The sequence below is a fragment of the Lemur catta genome, chromosome 1 (assembly GCF_020740605.2).
Source record: "Lemur catta isolate mLemCat1 chromosome 1, mLemCat1.pri, whole genome shotgun sequence".
NCBI classification, from domain to species: domain Eukaryota; kingdom Metazoa; phylum Chordata; class Mammalia; order Primates; family Lemuridae; genus Lemur; species Lemur catta.
This window is the reverse complement of record NC_059128.1, coordinates 37,474,766-37,494,898: the sequence shown is the minus strand read 5'-3', so window position 1 is coordinate 37,494,898 and position 20,133 is coordinate 37,474,766. Positions and strand designations below refer to the sequence as shown.

Genomic DNA, 20,133 nt, shown 5'->3' with positions numbered 1-20,133 from the left:
TTTGTTGGCTGACTTACCAACTCTCTGGCAATCTACAAAGTAAGGAGATTAGATTCAACTGGCTCTCTAAAGATCCTTTCAGGTCTATATCTCTACTGCTATATTTCTATTAATGCTACCATATAAACAGCCCAAAAATATATTTGAGAAAATTTCCTTTGGTCATACTTTACCAAAAAAGGGGGGAGGTGCATAAAAACAGGATACACAAGTTCTAAGAAAAGTGGATGAAATGGGGAGAGGGTAGAAATAATTGGATATAATACTACAATAAATGGGTAAAAAGTGCCCAAAGCAAAACATGAAGATGCCTGCTTACTTGTTCAAACTCAGGTTTTATTTAGTTTCAAATGGAATAATAGTTGGACGTCTTTTAACAGATCAGCATAGATTTAACATGGTGACTAAGGCAGAGACTGCCAGCTGACTTTTAATATCCATTCTCTCCTTCTTCAATATTAGAGCTCCTGAGTTTTAGCTGAGCATATGATTCTCTTGCAGTAAGTTTGTGAACAGAGGTCGTGTGTGCTCCTTTTGGGACCTGCTCCTGCAACGGGAATGGCTGTGTGCTCTCTTGGCCCTTTCATCCTTCCCTGGCTGGAAGAGAATGAGAATGGAAGCTACCACTTGACCTGAAGATGTCAGCCTCATGCTGAGGATGGTGGAACCACCCTACCAGCCATGGGCCCCTTCCCTTTGGCCTGTACCAGGTAAGAGAAACAAGTGTCTCAACTAGATACTCAGACTCAAAAGATTCGACTAGGCAACACATGGCCCAGTTTACTCATAAAAACTTTTCATTTTAGTTTTTATTTTTATCCAAATTGAATGCACACATAATTTGAAGGAAACACTGCATTCTAGCAGGAAAATGCCAGGCATTCTTGTGCATTGGGAGGCATCCTTACAACACAGCAGAGCAGAGTCTAGTTTCCTTTGAACCCATCAAAGCAATAACTCAAATACAAGAGAAAGAGACCCACGTAGGGGGGTGTGATAGTCTCTCTGGTTTAGAAGTCTCATGTTCAAACAGGAACCAAGACCTGTTAGGCATACCTTCCAGGTCCCCAAATGGGACATACCCACTTAAAAGAGCCACCAAACTCAGGGAAGCCCAACACCAGGGTTTCCCACAGATTATTCTGGTGGGAAGATGCAGTATACCAATCTGGAATCATTATAATACAAGCAATGTTGCTCGATAATACAGTTGATATTCCACCATTTTCAGATTACTAGGGGAAGGAGCCAGAAAGTCAACCCAAGGTCAATTTCCCAATAAAGAAGGAGAGAGGGTTGTTAACCCTTTACACATCTTGCTGATGTTCACTGTGTTTTGGCATCTTTGATAGAGCAGCTTGCTTGTACCTTAACTTATACATTGATATGCTGGCCTGATATGTCCCCTCCCAGATTGCCATTAGAATCCTTATGAATAAATACAGAAGACAAAAAAGCATATAAAAGCCCCATAATTTAAAATATCATAATGCAGAGGCAGACTACATTTCTCCAGACTACACTGAGCAGGTTAGGAAACTCAATCCTCTATTATCCACCCTATGTTCTCTAAAAAAGAACAGCCTGGGAACAGAAGCAGGTGTGTGAGTATGTTAATTCATCCCCATTGCCTACACTGCCTTGACGACAAATTGTGCTCTTGCTTTATGCTCTGAAAGAGGGTGTGGGGTACAGGTGCAGTGTAGCTCAGGCAAGTTGTTGCTTGTCTGCAAACTCAGGTTGTTGGAGCAGAGCAGCCAGTCAGGCCGGCACCTTCTTCAGATCCTTCCAGACCCTTCCTCAGCATCTCTGATTCCTGAGCCTCACACATATTTAGGGCAGGGCTCCAGCTTCTGCTGCAGGTCTCCCACCTCCCTGAAGTTGGAGCATGGGAAGGGAGAGAGACCAATTCAGTCCATGCTTGTGGCTGTTAGCTCACCCTGTGAGTTCCAGTTTGTCCTTGCTTTCATTCACTTCCTGTCCATCTTTCCTTCCTTCCTGCTATATAATGGCGCCCAGGCTGCCATTAGTCCATGCCTGTGTGTGAATTCAGTGTGGATGGAAACAGCCCTGCAGCAGGTGACTGCCCTGCTGACTTTGGGTCCCGGCACCAGATGGAATGCTGACAACTCTACTTGACTGTGTAACCAGTGCACACAATTATGAAAGGTCGAATCCTCTAATATACAATTCTTTCCTGGCTGCTCTGCTTCTCTGATCGAATCCTGCCAGATAGAGGGCTGTAGCGCCCAGTAGATCCATCGATGCTCTGGGTGTCTGAGCTAGATCAGAACGATGTACAAAACCTGTGACAAGCTCTGATAAGAGAATTGCAGTGGAGGGCCCTGGAAATTGGGGCCAAGTTTGTGGAAAAATCAGTCACAGCACTGCCTGGGAGACAATACCTCTCAACATTGGGAAGTTTATATTCTGAACCAGTGATTAATTAATAGAGCCATTTTCCATAGGATTTATGGGTCACAGACCCAGGTGATAGTGAGACTTCTCACTGTTAAACCTAATGATTCAGCTTTTCCTCCCTGTGACTTTGGGATGTTGGTTCAGAGATCTTACTACTGCAGAGAAGAGTGGTTCCATAAACCAGCATCTGAGGTTGCTTCCTTTCCATTTGGGCTCCTCATGCCACTGAACCAAAGGCAGAAAGGGGATTACAATGTGTCCAGGGCTACTGATGGTGATTATCAAGGGGGAATGGGTTTTTGCCATATAATGATGGTGCCCAGGCTGCCATCGGTCCATGCCTTTGCGTGAATTCAGTGTGGATGGACACAGCCCCACAGCAGGCACACAGCCTGCCAAGCAGAGTGCAAGCTGGAGGCCTGTCTGTAGTGGTTTTGCCATTGATTTTCTTGAGTTTTTGCAATCTGCCAATAGTCTCCTCTGCAAAGTCTTATGCTTCTATTTTATTCATCTTGCTTAATTGCATTGTAGGCTTGTGTACATTAAATTGGATCCTTATTCCTTATCTTATTCATGACTCTCAGAGGATCGTCTGCATCGTTTTATCATTAAGTTTGATGGTAAATGGGTCGGCATTATAGTCACAAGCAGTCTGAGAAGCTGACCCCTTCTCACCACCTCTTCAGTTACCATTCCGGTTCAAGTTCCCTTCGTTCCTCGCTTGGGCTATTGCTATCACTTCCTAATCAGTCTTTCTGCAGCCACCCTTTGCTTTACTAAATTCTACTCAACCTAGCAACTAGAGTGACCCTATTTAAACAAAAGTGAGAATATTTCAGCCCTTTACTCAGAACCCTCCAGTGGCTTCCCAGCCCAGACAGAGAAAAGGACAAAGTACTTACAATGGCCTAGAACTAGGATGTGGCAGACATAGGGATACTCCACTTGGATCTCTCCTCCAGGGAGGACTCAATGTTCAGATGTCATTGTCAACAGTGTGTTTAGCTGACACCTCCAGTGGTTGGCTCCCTCAGGGTCCGCCTCAGCTATCCAGCCAGCATCATGCTCCTCTGGGGGCGGCCCCCACCCAGTGACTGAGCAAGGAGGGGGTGCGAGGGTGCAGCCATGTCTGCCCCAGGCAGGGCTCTTCTACCGGGCAAACAGTGCTCTGGAACTCCTGACAGAGTTTGTCAGGTTACATCACCGCCTGACAGCTTTCCCCACGCAATGCTTCCACAGACATTACTCACAACTACACTTTGCATTCGGTGCAAAGCTGCTTCCTGAAGGTGACTCCCTACCACCGCTGGCACTCGGTCTCTCATGCAGCAGCGCACCCTGCTTGTCACTCCTCAGATAAGACAGTCCTGCCTCGGGACCTTCGGCTTAGCGTGCCCTCTGCCTGGACCCTCTCCTGCCGCACACTCCTCTGCGTCCTTCAGGGCTGGCCCTTATCTGACTACCCTATTAACAAGGCACACGGCTGCATCACACGCACTCGTCCTGTCCCACTCCCTGCTGGATTTTTCTCTGTGACGTTTACTTCCCCCACTAGAACGCAAATGCCATCAGGGCGGAGCTTTCTGTCCTTTCAGCATCTAGGGGAACGCCAGGCACCTCGATATGCTACAAGGTACGGAGAAATGCTTTCCCCCAACTCTTCTCCCCGCTGCTTCTCCTAATATGGACCTAATTTGTGTGACTTCTCTCCTTTGTTTGTTCCCTGAGTTGTGTCAGTTTCCGTTTCCCCGCTTCTGGTTTTCTGGCCGTCACCTTCTGGCATCTCTTCCCTGAGTTCCTGTGTTTCCACATGGGTGATCTTCCTTTGCACCTCTATGAAATTATTTTTTAAAATTCCAGAAAAGAATGTTTAATCACGGTTTTCATCCGTTCCACGCCACCATTTATCTGAGTGTTCTTTGTTTGTTGGAAAGTTTTGTTCCCCTTTTCACTTGTTTCTCTTTTGGTATTTTTGTACGAAAGGTATGTCTGCTTCCATTTTGTTATTCGTATCAGAAAGAATTGGCTGTTCTCTGGTTTCCTCAGGATGTGGCAGGATGGGATGGGGTGAGGGGGTGGGCCTGGATCAGGGTCAGATTCTAAACTTTGAAATTTAAGGGTTCCCTACTTTCTTGCTACTCTAAGAGACTGTTTCCTTCAAATAAAGACCCTCTTTGGTGTAGCCAAGATCTCTTCTTCCTCTTCAAACCTCATCAAGTTCAGGAAAGCATCTGCCACTGTACTACCACCCCCGTTCTCCTCAGCCTCTCTACCAATGGCTGCCTCTGAGAAACATGCCCTTACCTTTCAAGGAAATATTATCACCTTGAGAAGGTGTGTTTTTTGTTGTGTTTCTGCAGACCTGCCGCCTCTGGGTCCTCTCAGTGCCTTTTCTCTCCACCTCCCTCAGCACCCATGTGCTCTCCCATCCCAGGATGGTTTTCGGCAATTCCAAGTCAGCATGATACCCACTTCTTAAGGATTTCTGAGATTGACTTTACTAATCTCCTTTCCCCCTTGGTACTCTCCCCAGCTATTCCTGTGCCAGCTCCAAAGTCTTCCTGTGAAGCTCCACCTGTGTCCAAGCCAGTTGCCAGCAGTTCTACACAATTTATGTATCTCACACACTTCATAAAAATATATATATATTTAAACTGAAAACATATTTCTCATTGATTTATTTCTTCTTTAGGAAAAGTAAAAGAAAGATTCAGAATGAAATTATAGCCCTGTTCATACTGGAAGATTTGTTTTACATTTAACTAATTAGAATAGCATGAAATATTATTCCCCCTCCCCCCATATGGTCATCCAAAATAAAACTTACCTCATACTTGGTTAACTCTTGTAGTAGCTTTTTTTCTTTGATAACAAATTTCTGCTCATCTTCTTTTAATTCTGTTGTAAGTTTTTCAATCTCTGCCACAAATTCTTGGATCTCCTTTTCTCTCAAACTGGTCTAATTAGAGAAAAATGAGGATTTGTCATTTTTTCTTACAGTGATCAGTCTTACATTTTCAAACAGCCAGGTAAATGAATATCTCTTTGCATGGGACTCGCTTCTGATTTCAGGCTATAGGATTTCTCAATAACCACTGAAAGGGATTATTTTCCCCTGCAGAAATTAACATTTTCATGAAACAATATCTATAAATGACATGAGGAATAGTAGGGGTGCAAGACGGTGGTTGGGCAGAGAGTAAATATAGGAGCTAAATAAATGATGCGTGGGCTCATATTTTTTGAGAGAGTTCCCCTAAACACTAACTTCCAATAAGTTTCTTGTTACATGCTTCAAAAGCATATTCTGGAGAGACTTGCTACTTTATTTGATAAATCTCTCTCATTAATATACAGCAAATGAATACATTTCTTAAGAAAATTAAATAATTCCCTCTAAATATGAAGTCAGCAGAAAGGAAAATATCTTCTAATAAGATAGGATTTAATTAAATAATGAAGGAGAATTTCTGATATGCAATGTAGGAGACTAATTCTAAGTTCCTTGGGTTTTTTTTTTTTTTACCTCTTCAAGTAATTCAGTTCGTTTCATTTCTGCTCTCTTAAGTCCTGCTATAATTTCTTCTATTTCAGCCTTCATCTTACCTGTCCAACGTGCATGCTTTTTTCTCAAACAAGCTAATCTCCACTGATTTATAACACTAGAGATTAGAACAAAAGTAATTACCATTAAATTCACATAGCAGTTTACCAAAAAGATAAAGAAATTCAAAGCAAAATAAGTCCTACGGTGATTACACAAAATTGTTTGTGTTACTAGTGATGCAGACTATGCACATTAACTGAAAAAAAAAAAAAAAGACAAAACAGTAACTGCCTCCATGCCATCTCTGCAAGTTGCTTCAGAGTAAGAAGTTATGCCTGTATATCCAATAAATAGCACAGTGAACAAGCCACATTTGGCAGCTTGCCAAAGGGTAAAGGGCAGAAATGGTGAAGGCTCAGAGATAGATGAAAAAAGAAGAGGCCTGTGCAAAAATAGTAATAAAATTACCTAAATTACCTAATGTGCTAATAAGAGATTTCAAGCCTCTGGGCTCTCAAATTTTTCTCACTACAACATAAAAAAGCTACATGTTTGGAAAATGGTCAAAACGTGCAATTGGAGTTTTATAAATAATAACATTAATGAAAATAACAACAACAACAACAATAAAATACAGCTTAGTATTAGCAAGTGCTTTTTAGGGACACTGATCTAAAAACAGTATTTTACATGGATCATCTCATTTACATTCAAAACTACTTTATAATCTAGGTACTACTATCATTCCCTAGTTTATAGGGATAGGGGCAAAGAAAAATTACTAATAACTTAGGTTTGGTTACAAAGCTGGTAAGGGCAGAACAATCAAAGTAGCCCATTTGAAAAGCCTGTAGTCTTCACCACTCTCCTCTCTCACCACCCATGTCACCTCCCCTACTGGTTCACACAGAAGCCTGGATGAGCAAAAGGCATTGCACAAATCTTGGCAATTTTCCTCTTTGGTGACTTCACTCAATTGAAATGAAAAACTTTGATTCTGCTCCGTGACCAAAAATCAAACTAACAAACACATCCAGGTCTGAAAGGACTCACACACCATTTAATTTAGGAAACTCATTCCCTCGGACTCTACTAACCAATAAGTACTCTGCATTGTTCATTAAGATAACATATATGCTGAGTAATACTCCATGGTATACATATACCACAGTTTACTAATCCATTCGTGGATTGATGGGCACTTGGGTTGTTTCCACATCTTTGTGATTGTGAATTGTGCTGCCATAAGCATTTGGGTACAGGTGTCTTTGTTATAGAATGACTTTTGTTATAAGAAATAATGGTGATACGACATCTCTTTGGTTCTCCTGGAGAGAGTTGGAACCCATTATATTAAGTGAAGTATCCAAAGAATGGAAAGACAAGCATCACATGTACTCACCAGAAAATTGGTTTCCCTGATTATCACCTAAATGCACATCGGGGAAGGATACCAATTGGATATCAGACTGAGACGGGGGTGGGGGGCGTGGGGGGAGGGGATGGGTGTATGTCTACATGATGAGTGTGTTGTGCACCGTCTGGGGAATGGTCATGCTTGAAGGTGCTGACTCGGGGAGGTGAGGGGGGGAGGAGATGGAGGTATGACTACATGGTGAGTGCCAGGAGCACTGTCTGGAGAATGGACATATTTGAGGCTCTGACTCACGGGGATGGGTGGGACACGGACAATGTATATGGCCTGAGCTTTTGTACCCCCATGAAGAGCTGAAATAAAAAAAAGATAACATATATGACTGATAACAAATATGACTGATAACAAATAAACTTTTTTTTTTTTTTACCATCTCTGAGTTTCTTTTTCCAGGTTATTACCCAGGATTTTTATCTGTTTCCGAAATATTTCCTTTGTTGCTCTAAAAACAAGAAAAACATATTGGATTTTGTATTTCTGGGAGAATATACAAGAGACTCTTTATGTGTAATTCTTACTCTCAATAAGGTGGTGCCCTCATTAGAAGGCAAAACAAACCTGTGAAATAACTAAAGATTTTAGTGGCAGCCTGATAGACAATTGCAATTCTGTGGCAGTGCAAACTGATTTTGCAAGCATTGAGGTGGATATCCAAGGAAAGAGAAGAGATCATGGGGAGGAAGGGTTACTGGAGGTTAATGTTAAACAGAGGGAGGAATGTGGATTGTCAGAAGAGAGGTGCAATCTTACCAAGAAAAGGATGAAACAATTTGCAAAGACAGAGGAAAAGTGCAGTGAGTCAGGACTCTGTCATAACATGCGGTAGTCTTGCTGTCTACAGAGGACATGAAGGGAAGAATAACACTACGACACGAGGAATTAAGGTCAACAAATTGTTGAGGAACTCCAGATTCTAGATTGAGTTCTCATTTGACATGATACATGATTCAGAAAACCAATACGGATTCTTGAACTAGGGAAAAGTAGTAATTGAGGATGGAAGATTTTCTTGTGGTAGGATGGATGGAAATATGAAGATTCTTATACAGGTCACGAATGTCTTTATTTTTATTCTCCTTTTTTCCCCTATTAAGTGCTTCATGCACCGAAATGAACTGAAAACCATGTAAGTAAAATGCTACTTTATATCTTTTGAAAGATAAAAATATTCATAAATGAAACTTCTAATATGAAATGCTATTAAATAAAGTTTGAAGGCTAGAAATATTTATAAGCGAAACTTGAAACACAACCGTGCTCATCTTTCTTTCTCTATTTGAAATCATAGTATGGGCTCTCAATTTCCTACTAAAATCAATCTAATATCCTCCCCTGTACCTCTGAGGTTCTTCACAATTTGCTACAACCTTATTGATTTTGTTTATTTACATATTAATATAATCCACGAAGAACTTGAACCAGTTTAAAATAAAGCAATGATAATACAAAAAGTCCTAAATGGAGAACAATACTGGGCCACAAATTTTGCTTTGAGCTTCCTGGTGACCAGAGAAATGATGATAAGATAATTGATAACATTTTCATCATTTTTGAGGAAAATAAAGCCTGATTCAACCCAATTCCATTTTCCTGCTCTTTCATAGAGAGTAGTTCATAATTTTATGTCTGAAAATGACATAATTAGACATAGATGTCTAGATATATTATTTAATAACATGGGGGCAACCAACCACAGGACTTACACTTTCTAGATTCCTATTGGCATGTGCTCAAATTTTCCTCACTCCTTATCGTAGTTCTATAAACTGGTGCTTCACTGTCTTATATTCAAATCATGTCTCTCCCTGTGTGCAGTGATATTATTCCTTCATTTGATGAGCGAACAGGAAAATCTGATTTGCTATAAAGTCTAGTTCAAGTTTTAAATCTTTATACAACAAAGAAGGACTCCTTGATTTCACTTTCTTTCATCCCTCTCTGGCTGTATTCACATTCTATTTTTCACAGTCATGCCTGGTTCATTAATTGTGAGAGTCCTGTTAAAGGATGTTAACTTCAAAAATTGTTTGTGATATAAGAAAAAGAAAAAATGCAAATGTCCATCAATAGAGTGCTGGTTAAATAAAATATAGTATAATCTGTAAAAGGAACACTATGCAGCTGGAGAAAAGAATGAGGAAAGATGTTCCATATATATAATTTTCCGCCTGTATTTTGAAATAGTTTCAAACTCAACAGATAAATTTAAAAAATAGTACAAAGAATTCCCATATACCTTTCACCAACTTCTCCAAATGTTACCATTTTATATTATTTGTTTATCCTTCTCCTGAGTATAATTTTAAGTGGAAAAAATCCAGTTATATAAGGGTACAATTTTTTGATATACACATACACATAATTATGTATTAATGTATTTGAAAGCATGCATAGCAAACTGTTAACAGTGATTATCTCTGTGGAGAGATGGAAAGATTAGGGTAACTTTCACTGTCTAAGTTATATATTTCTATATTTGAATTTTAAAATCAGGCATCGGCATTACTTTTAATCAGAAGAAGGTAAAATTTAAAGTGATTTAGAATGTCAGAAATGAACATCATAGTGGGTGAGTGTTGTGACAGTGTTTAGTCACATTCTAGTCACTGGACCCCCAGTTGGTTCATTCCTCTGGTCCAATAACTTCTATAGAATTCAGAACCTGTCTATCCCGTCAATGAAAAATTCAATGACAATGACTTTTCTAGACTGTGAAACAGAAAGAGCTAATTATAAACTTCCTTTCTGTAGCATACTAGAAACTGACATAGATTTATTATCATTTATTAAAAATTAAATGCAGAGGAAAGATTAAAAATTTCAAAGGCAACAAATATACCGATAAAGATCCTCCAGTGTGCTAAATCCATCTTCCATATTTTTGATGTCTACTCTTCTTTGTGACAGGAAGTTTTCTTTTTCAGAAATAAATTGCAGTTGTTTCTGATTTCTACCATGAAAAAGCAGAGTTATCATTTGTTGAAGATTGATATAATCATTTTTAATTCCTCAGTATAAGAAAATGTGTAAACACAAACAAGAACTTATTTTATTTCATTTTTTAAGGAACAGGGTCTCACTCTGTTGTCCAGGTTGAAGTACAGTGGCATGATAATAGTTCATTGTAGCTTCAAACTCCTGGGCTCAAGTCATCCTTCTGCCTCAGCCTCCCAAATATCTGGGACTACAGGCACCCCACCACACCAGGCTCAGATTATAATTTTTTTTGTAGAGAACTGGGTCTCGCTGTGTTGTCCAAGCTGGTCTCAAACTCCTGACCTCAAGTGATCCCCCTGCCTTGGCCTCCCAAAGTGCTGGGATTATAGACATGAGTCACTGCACTTGGCCACAAATAAGAATTTAAAAAGTAGCTTGGAGAGTTCAGATCATAAACTATTTACCAAATAAAGTAGTAAAAATAAAAACAAAGTCTTTTTGCTAGTGGCAGCTAAATCTAAATTTATGTGTAAGATTTTCAGAAAATGGATGAAAATTCCTGAGCCACTGAAAGAACATTAACTGCAACAGGAACCACAAAACAAGAACAGTTCTATAGTAGTACTCCGTCTCTCTGAGTGGGTGTGTCTCTCTTGATGCATTTATCAATGCTGTCATGTTCTTCTGTGAAAGGTGGAGGTGGTCAGATCAACTTTGCTTACTGTCTATACCTCTTACTAGCAGTGTGATCTTGGGCAAGAAACTTCCCCTGTGGATAAGCCTCAATTTCACCATCCATAAAATGGACATTATCATACCCTGCTCACCAGATGGAAGGATTAAACAAGATATAAAGTGCTTGACCCAATGCGTGGACTGATGAGGCATTTTTTTAAAAGTAGTTATTTTTTGTCTCAATTTTCAGGAGAGAATAAGGAGCCTTAAAGAAGTTTACAGTTTTGTTCAAATACCCAGACACTGAGAGGAACCTACCTGTAAGAGAAAGTATTTTATCTAAGTGACATTTCTTTAAAATGGCTATGGATTGAACTGTGTCTCCCCTTCTCCAGAATTTATATGTTGAAACCCTAACCCTCAACAAGATGAAGAAATGAAGAGATTGGGGTAACTTTTACTCACTAAATTATACATTTCTATATTTGAATTTTAAAATCAGGTACAAGGATTGGCTTTTTTTTTTTAAATCAGAAAAGATTAAAATAAAAATTAAAGTGATTTAGAATGGCAGAAATGAACATCACAGGGGGTGAGTGTTGTGATAATGTTCAAGCACATTATAGAATTGGGGCCTTTGGGAAGAATCAGGTTTGGATGAAGTCATGAGGGTGAGACCCTCATGATGGGATTAGTGCCCTGAGGAGAAAAGCCATCAGAGAGTCTGCCTGCTCTCTCTCTACGATGGGAGGACACAGAGAGAAAGTGGCCATCTGCAAGTCAGGAAGAGGGCCTGACCGTGCTGGCACCGTGATCTCAGACTTCCACCCTCCAGAACTATGAGGAAATAAATTTCTGTGGGGTAAGCCAGCCAGTCTATGGTATTTGGCTATGGCAGCCTGAGCTGACTAAGACAAAACCCAACAAGGATAATGGACTTTTTAGTGTTATGGTTATTTGCCATCAGCACATTTTATGATTCAAACTGATAACTTAGTATTGATCTGAGGAAGTTTTTGCTTGAAGAATATGAACAGCATTATTCTCAGTAGGATGTTCAATTGTATGAGATGAAATGATTTCAGTAGGTCTCTGTAGCTTACATGTTACAACAGTGAACATAAACTCAGGTTCCTATAAGTCAGCCTGTCCACTGTAATGACACTTTCATGTAATTTAACTTTGAGTGTGGAAATGGATTATTATTTACATAATTTCATGCTTGCAATATTATTCCACAATATTTATTAAGAAAACATTGGTGAATGCCAACTACCTGCTAAGCAATGTATGAGGTCCTGGGGACATAGTGCTTAGTGTGACAGAGCGACTGCCCCAATCTCTTTGCAGTCCACAGGGGCAAAAGGATTTGTGCCCAGTTGATTTCAAGGCAGTGAGTGATGAAAAGGAATGACGTCAGAAGGTTGTTGTTTCAGCAGGATCATTCTGGTGGAAGGGAGGTAGACAAGTTGGGGTGATAAAGAGAAGATGGGAAGAACTTTGAGAGGCAAACCAAACCAAAGATGCTGAAAGTGGTGAAAAGAATGGAGTTGGAGAGGAGGATAGGACATAGTTGAGAAATATTTGGGAGGTGGAATTAGCAAGCCTTGGTGACTGAATGGAGTCCAATAGATGGTAAAAGATGAGGGATTTCCTTGAATAACTTTCCAGTCTCTGGGTTAGGGAATTGTGTCAATGACCAGACCCTTCTCTGAAAAAGGGAATACAGGTACGGAGCCAGTTTCTGATGAAGGCAACTCTTATAGTTTCTCTGGATAGTCTCACAGGGGAAAAGCATAATTTTTTTTTCAACAATCTGATTTACAAGTAAAAATACTGCATTTAGTTTTTATGGATTTGATCTGATCCTGGTAAGGAAAGCATTACTTAGTATTACAGAGGCAGATGAGGGGTGTGTTTAGTTATTATTGAGTAAAGAATGTTTCATTGTTGTCAATAGATTTTAAAACTAGGATAAGGTTAAGTGGAGAGTCACTACTTTGACAGCAAGAAAAACACACCATAACTATGGCATGTTGATTCACATATGGGTTATGGGTAGAAACATACTCATTTTGGACCTTCTGTTTCTGTGAAAAGACTTTATCCTCCTCATTTAAGACAATCTTATATTGCCTGACAAGAATATTCATTTTCTGTTGTAGATCTTTGTTTTCTTGTTGAACTTTGAATAGGTTTTCAGCCACCTAGAGAAAAACAAAAGAACTTAATGAGCCAACTTGCTTCACGGTTCCTTTGAGGGCAGTCAGTCAGCATCAGGTGGGGAACTCTCTGCAGTGGTCCCCAACCTTTTTGGCACCAGGGGCTGGTTTCATAGAAGACAATTTTTCTGCAGATGGGGTGGGGAAGGGGAGGTGGATGGTGAGCTCAGGCGGTGATGCCAGCTATGAGGAGCGGCTGTAAATACAGATGAAGCTTCGCTCACCTGCCACTCACTTCCTGCTGTGCACCCGGCCTTCCTAATTTTTCATGGAAGACAATTTTAGACTATTTTTCCACAGATGGGGGTGGGGGTGTGGGTTGCAGTGGCAGGGCTCTGTGGCCTGGTCCCTAACAGGCCACAGACTGGTACCAGTCTGCAGGCAAGGGGTTGGGGACCACAGCTCTAGAGCACTGGGTACATTGCTTAGCACACAACGAATTATGCCAAAAATGCCGAGTGATTTAATTCTACAGCAAATATGCAATTGTACATTTTTGGGCCTCTTCTCTAAGTTATGAAAAATGTGTAAAAAGGTAGTAAACATGGATATAAAACCACAGAGTAATAATCCACATCAAAATAAGAAATGGGCTTAATAAATTGTGATCATTCAGCAATATCTCTATGTCCTTGTCCCAGAATATAAACTATAGTATAGTATATAAACTATACTAGGGAAAAGAAAATATAATATCTACAGAAGCTGTTGCTCAAAACCTCTTGAGTAGATATTATACTTGCTTCTTGTTAAATATTTTTATTTGAGGGAAAAAAATACTACTCATTCTGCATGAGGTAAGAATTTTGTGCTTATTACATTGCTTCAAATGAGGTAAGCCAGGTTTAGTAGGAACGGTGGGCTGAGTAGTTCAAAATGAGCTGAGGACCACTAAAATAGCTGGATGAAAAAAAAACCTTTTTAGAAGTGTTGAAGAACTAACACAATAGTCAGGAATTACTAGGCCTAATTCTAACAGAAGGCAAGAATCCAAAGTGGTAAGGTTAGCACTTAAAACTCCTCTGCCCAGAGGACATTTACTAATATGGAGGAAACCACTTGGAAAATGAGTTTTGGTTTTCTTGCATAGCAAAGGGGACAAAAACCAACATGTAGAGCTCATCCAGGTATGGAGCCCAGATAAACCTCTCACCACTGTAGTCTGAGACCCAAGGAGCTTTACCCTCTGGATAAGGGTAAATAAGGGTAAAAACCAATAAGTGATGGTTCAGCCTAACTTTGATCACCAGAGAACCTTAAGGTGGATTAAGGTGGTTTGGGACTGGGAACATCCCACACATCTGACAGAAGTGAATACAAATCTGCTCCTGAGGAAGATACCACCATCTTGAGTTTCAAATTGGTTTTACAAACATTTTTTCAAGTACAATGTCCAGCTTAGAGTTTTCTACCAGGAATAGAAGGAAATAAGACAGCATGAACAAAACACTGGCAGAAACATCAGACTAAAGAAATGGACTACAGACTCACAAAGACATTAGATATTGAAATTATCAGACAGTGAACTATAAAAGTACTATGCTTATTATGATCAAAGAAATATTAGGCATACTTGAAAATTATGACAGGGAATTAGAAACAGTAATGAGTGACATAGCAGATTTGAAAAGGTACCAAATAATTACCAATTGAAAAATACAATAACCAAAACTGAGAGCTCAAATAAGGCCATTCTGTCTAGAATTAAGCATGGGAAGATAAAAAGTAGAAAATACAGAAGGGGAAAGATACATATATATATGTAATATATATTATATTATAACACATATATAATATAGTAGTACAAATAACTGCATACATATAACTGAAGTCTCAGAAAGAGAGGACAGAGAATAGGACTGTGAAAAGATAATGGCTGAAATATTTAAATAACTTATGAAATATAGCAATTTGCAGATTTAAAAAGCCAAATAAATCCCAAGGAGGATAACTAAAAAGAAAAATTTGGATACATCATAGTGAACCTGAACAACTAAGGCAAAGAGAACAAAGAAGACCTACAATAAGTGAGACATACACCATCTTCATGGACTGGAAGCCTCAATATTATATAAATGTGAAATCCTCTTCAAATGGATTCATAGATTTAATATAATCCCAGTCAAAATCCAAACAGGTTTTTTGGCAGAACTTGATGAACTGATAAAAATTCAAAGAGCCAATAATAGCTGAAGCAACCTTGAACAAACTTGAAGGATTTATACCATTAGCTATAAAGATTTATTTTAAAGTCACTAATTATGACAATTTCATTTTAGTGTGAGGAGAGATAAATAGTACAAATGAACAGAACAGAGAGTCCACAATCCGCACATATATTTAGGACATATTTATGATCCACACAATTTATGACAATAGTGTGACTGCAATATAGAGGAGAAAAGGATTGTCTTTTCACTAAATGGTGCTGGTTAGTTGGACAACCTTACGTCAAAATACGAATCTTGACCACTATATCTCACAACATACTCACACACAAAAATTTGATATGGCTCATAGTCTTAAATGTGAAAGGTCAAACAATAAGGCTTCTAGAAAATAAAGGAAGAGAATATCCTTATGACATAGGACACACAAAGTGTTAATCAGAAAGGAAAAGATTGATAAGCTGGACTTCGTTAAAATTAATAAATTTCATTCATCAAAAAGATAGGTATGTACATAAATACCATACATTTATAGTTTATGCATTGTTCTATATATGTATATTATTTCATAATAAAAACATTAGATACAACAATCCCACTAATGTGTATATATTCAAAGGAAATGAAATCAGTATAGCAAAGAGATCCCTGCACTGCCATGTTCATTGTAGCACTGTTCACAATAGCTAAAATATGACTCAACCTAAGTGTCCATCAACAGATGAATGGATAAAGAAAATGTAGTATATATACACAATGGAATATTATTCAGCCTTAAAAAAAGAAATCTTGTTATTTGTGACAACATGGATGAACCTGGAGGACATTGTGTTAAGTGAAATAATTCAGGCACAGAAAGACAAATATTGCATGATCTCACTTATATGTGGAATCTAAAAAAGTTGAACTCAGAGAAGTAGAGAGTAAAATGGTTACTGGCGCAGGCAGGGGTTGAGGGATGGAGGATTCGGGAGATGTTGGAAGAAAAAAGCTAAAGTATAGTTAGAATAGAGTTTAATATCATCTTTGAGTTTTCCTCCAATAACTCGTGAGAATTATGATTGGATGTCACTAAGAGACCATAGTCTCTACCCTAGTGAAAATAATACATGGGTCAGAGCCCCGCTTCCTTTGAAGTGATCACTCACTTGTACCCATGATATTTGAATGAGGGCTGTGGATTACAGGGAAATCCCTCTATACATGCCCCTTTGACCCAGTGAGCCATGCAAGTTTAGGGGGCCTAGACTGTTCAGAAAAATCATATGGGCTAGAAAATATGGAGTTATTATCTGAAGGTTGTCTAACAGCTCCTACAATAGGCAATAAATGGAAAGAAAAAATATTTTTGCTTAAAAAATGAAAGGCAAATTTAAAACCAACCAACCAAACAACCAACTTTGTCTGGTTTTTATCTTTTGGTATGGTTGCAACTAAAAGAATCAGAGTAGGCCTAGCCCAGAGGGGAAGATATCCCTAATGCTGACAGCTCACAAAACCAAAAATGGAAGAGAATTTAATTGGTACAAATCATTCTTCTGGAAGGGAACTGCCTTTCATATCCTTGCTGTGCCTCAGGGAATGGGTGCAGTCTTGGAGGAGGGAGATGTTATGCTTTGCAACAGAGGGAGAAGAATTTGGATGTGGAGTGGTCAGGTATCCTAGAGCAAGAGGATGGATGAAGAACTATAAGAGAAAGAAAAGGTGGTGAACAAGATGGCTTGGTGCTCTGCAATGGGATCCTCTTCATGACCACTAAAATTTTCAACGAAGTTTGCAACATATTATGAAATGCTTAGTGTTACTAAATTTGTTTTAGAAACTAGTAAAAGGGATGAATTTCACATCCTGGTTGACTTGGCACAAAACAGAGATAAGAAGGTGTACCTGACACTACAAGTCCTGAACTGTTGAAATTAAGTATGTGCATATGGGGGTGAGGGAGAGATACCAAGAACATTTCTCCCTCAATGCAAGGGGCAAGAAAAATGTCAGTTATGTCTGGGGTGCATGTGTATTGTATGTATGCAGAAATAAATGGGGTCATATTATATATACCATTTTATAATATAGTATTTGTCACTCAATAACATATTGTAAACAATACTACTTCTTATTTAACCAAGGCCCTTTTGTTGGATTTCAGTTGTATGGTATTTCTTGTCTCCCATCCCCCTCCAATTTTTCACTATCTTAATGAATGCTTCACTGAATATCTTACGGCTAAATCTTATGACATGATATTTCTTTGATCCTAAGTTTAAAAAAGTGTATAGAGAATTCTCCTGGGGGCTAAATCAGACTCAAATATTTCTAAATAATTATTTTGAATATTATATTATAATATAATATTTAGAGTAGTATTAAGTACAGAATAGGTTGCTACACTTCATAGGTACCACAGAGCAGCAGGAAGGTCATAATTTCTCTAATATTTCACGTGAAAAATGTCCATTAATCCATTAATCATGGATATTTATAATGTACCCATACCCATATGAAAAGTTACTATACAAAAACAATTCATCTTCACATGGACAGACTTTGCCCTTTCATATATTTAAAGTACTTTGGGAGGAGATAAAATCTTTACATTAATTATTACAAATGATCATAATTATTCTTAATCAATTAAAAATCTACTTTTGAAAAATTCTACATTTCTCATGCATTTTAAATATTAACTACAAATAAAATCTAATTATTATCAATATCTACAAGTCATCATTTCTGTCTTCTTACCTGCTTTATCTTGTTCAGGAATTCATTTTTTTCATTATTAGATATATCATCTAGTTTTTCCTTATTGGTTGTAAAAAATAACCTATGAACAAAGGAAACCAAACAGATTCATATTAGAACATATTTTCCAGCAAAGCCATATTTACTTATGACATCAAAAACTCCATCTCCCCACTAAATATATTTACTTATATATTTATTAAAGAAACAATTTTACTCTTTTGAATTGATGAATTCATACTTTATTTATTTATCCACTTAAGAAGAGTTAGGCAACACCTAAAACAGTCCGCCAGATTTGTTTCAGGTACTAGGGACACAGGGCAGGCAAAGTCCCTACCTTCATGGAAATTATGTTCTAGTGAAGTAGTCAGAATATAAGCAAGGTATCAAAAATAAGTAATATATTTCAGATAGTGTTAAGTCCTCCAAAGAACACAAAGCAGGGTAAAGTATAGAGAGATCTTAAAGCAAGAATGCTGCTTTAGACATGTAGTCAGGGAAGACCTCTTTGGGATGACCTGTGAAAAACCCGAATGCTCTGTTGATTATTCCTTTTGTGTGCATTTTTCAGAGTTTTAATTGTGATATTAATTGAACTTTCCTATTTTTTAATCTAGTATTGAGTGTAAAAATTATTGCCTATTTTATGAACTAATGATGGTAGATTAGCATTGTTCTCTGAAAATATTGTTTTTGAGGACATAATTTTAATCACAATACTTTCAAATTTATGTAGAAATGAGCCATGCAACATTACTTATCTCTTGAGAATCTGCTCAGCCCAAAATCTATCTCTTAAACTGTTAGTGAACCATTGGGGTAAGCCCCTGAAGGCATATTACAGGATTCCATTTTTTGTTCAGAGATGATTGTACTAGAAACAAAGCTGAACCAAACCCATCCTGATATGAAATCTGGGAATTCTCCTGGCAGAGAGTGTGTTGGTCAATTTCTAATGATGGTCGTACTCATGGCAGGTCAATTCAGAGGGTTTGGCATAGCCATACTTTGCCATGAGCTCACCAAGAAGAGAATACTGTATGCAGATAAAGAGAGAAGAATGAAACACTTTCACAAAAGGAAGCGGAGACTGAGCCTTTGGATGGATGGAAGACTTCCTTCAGTTTATGGTTCAAGTCCCGTGTGTAGCAGCAGTTTTTGCCTTAAGGCTTCCCTGTGTTTTCTCAGTAAACTCAGTCCCCCTTGAGTAAGAACAACTCTAACAGCATGGCTAGGAGGGTTGCAGCCTTATGGTATGTCTCACTAATGCCTTTCTCCACAGGCAGTTTTGTTTGTAGGGAGAAGGGAACTGAAATGAGAATAACACGTACATTCTAAAGAGTCCCTCTCTTCTCCCGAGCTGTCATCCTCAGTTTTTTCTCTTGATCCTCTGAAAGACTGGCTAATTTCAAAATGAAGAGGTGCTTCTATAAACCTATCACATAACTTTTAGAAAACTAACAGAATATAGTTTCCATCTAATATTAAAGATATTTTAAAAAATGAAAGTAACATATTAACATCTAGAAATACTTCAGCAAAAATAAAGTATTAACACTTACACTTTATCCTCCAGGATCTTGCAGGCTTTCCTTAGCTCATCAACCTGAGATTCCCAAATCCTTATTCCTTCGTGTAGTCGTGCTATCTCTAGATTGTGATCACTAATAATCTATTAAAAATTCAATAAAAATATGCCATACCATCATCACCAAATGATTCATAACAGCAGTTCAATTCCACTAAATATTCATGAATCACTCATTCAACTTTTACACTGGGGCTATCCTTGGGCAAAAATTAAAGCAATCATAATTGTTTCTTCATAAAATAAACTTGGAAAGAAATAATCCTGAAATCATGAGAAAAACTCAATTTGGAAGGGGGGGATGACCAAATATAGCAGTAAGAATGTGAAAATTATTTAAAAAAATCTTTTGAGACAAGAATTCATTTTGTCTATCACTTTAAAAAAATCAAATA

The 20,133-nt window shown here is 38.3% G+C and overlaps 1 protein-coding gene across 1 annotated transcript in view; it reads right to left on the bottom strand.

The window, feature by feature from the left end:
- Positions 1–20,133, bottom strand: part of CCDC175 (coiled-coil domain containing 175) — a 55,751-nt gene that overhangs the window by 18,715 nt on the left and 16,903 nt on the right. The window contains exons 7-13 of the mRNA XM_045566376.1: positions 19,713–19,822; positions 18,148–18,229; positions 13,086–13,222; positions 10,243–10,353; positions 7,774–7,845; positions 5,948–6,083; positions 5,249–5,380 (exon numbers count right to left, since the gene is read on the bottom strand). Of these exons, the coding sequence (XP_045422332.1) occupies positions 5,249–5,380; positions 5,948–6,083; positions 7,774–7,845; positions 10,243–10,353; positions 13,086–13,222; positions 18,148–18,229; positions 19,713–19,822 (780 nt within the window). The remainder of the gene's footprint in view (positions 1–5,248; positions 5,381–5,947; positions 6,084–7,773; positions 7,846–10,242; positions 10,354–13,085; positions 13,223–18,147; positions 18,230–19,712; positions 19,823–20,133) is intronic.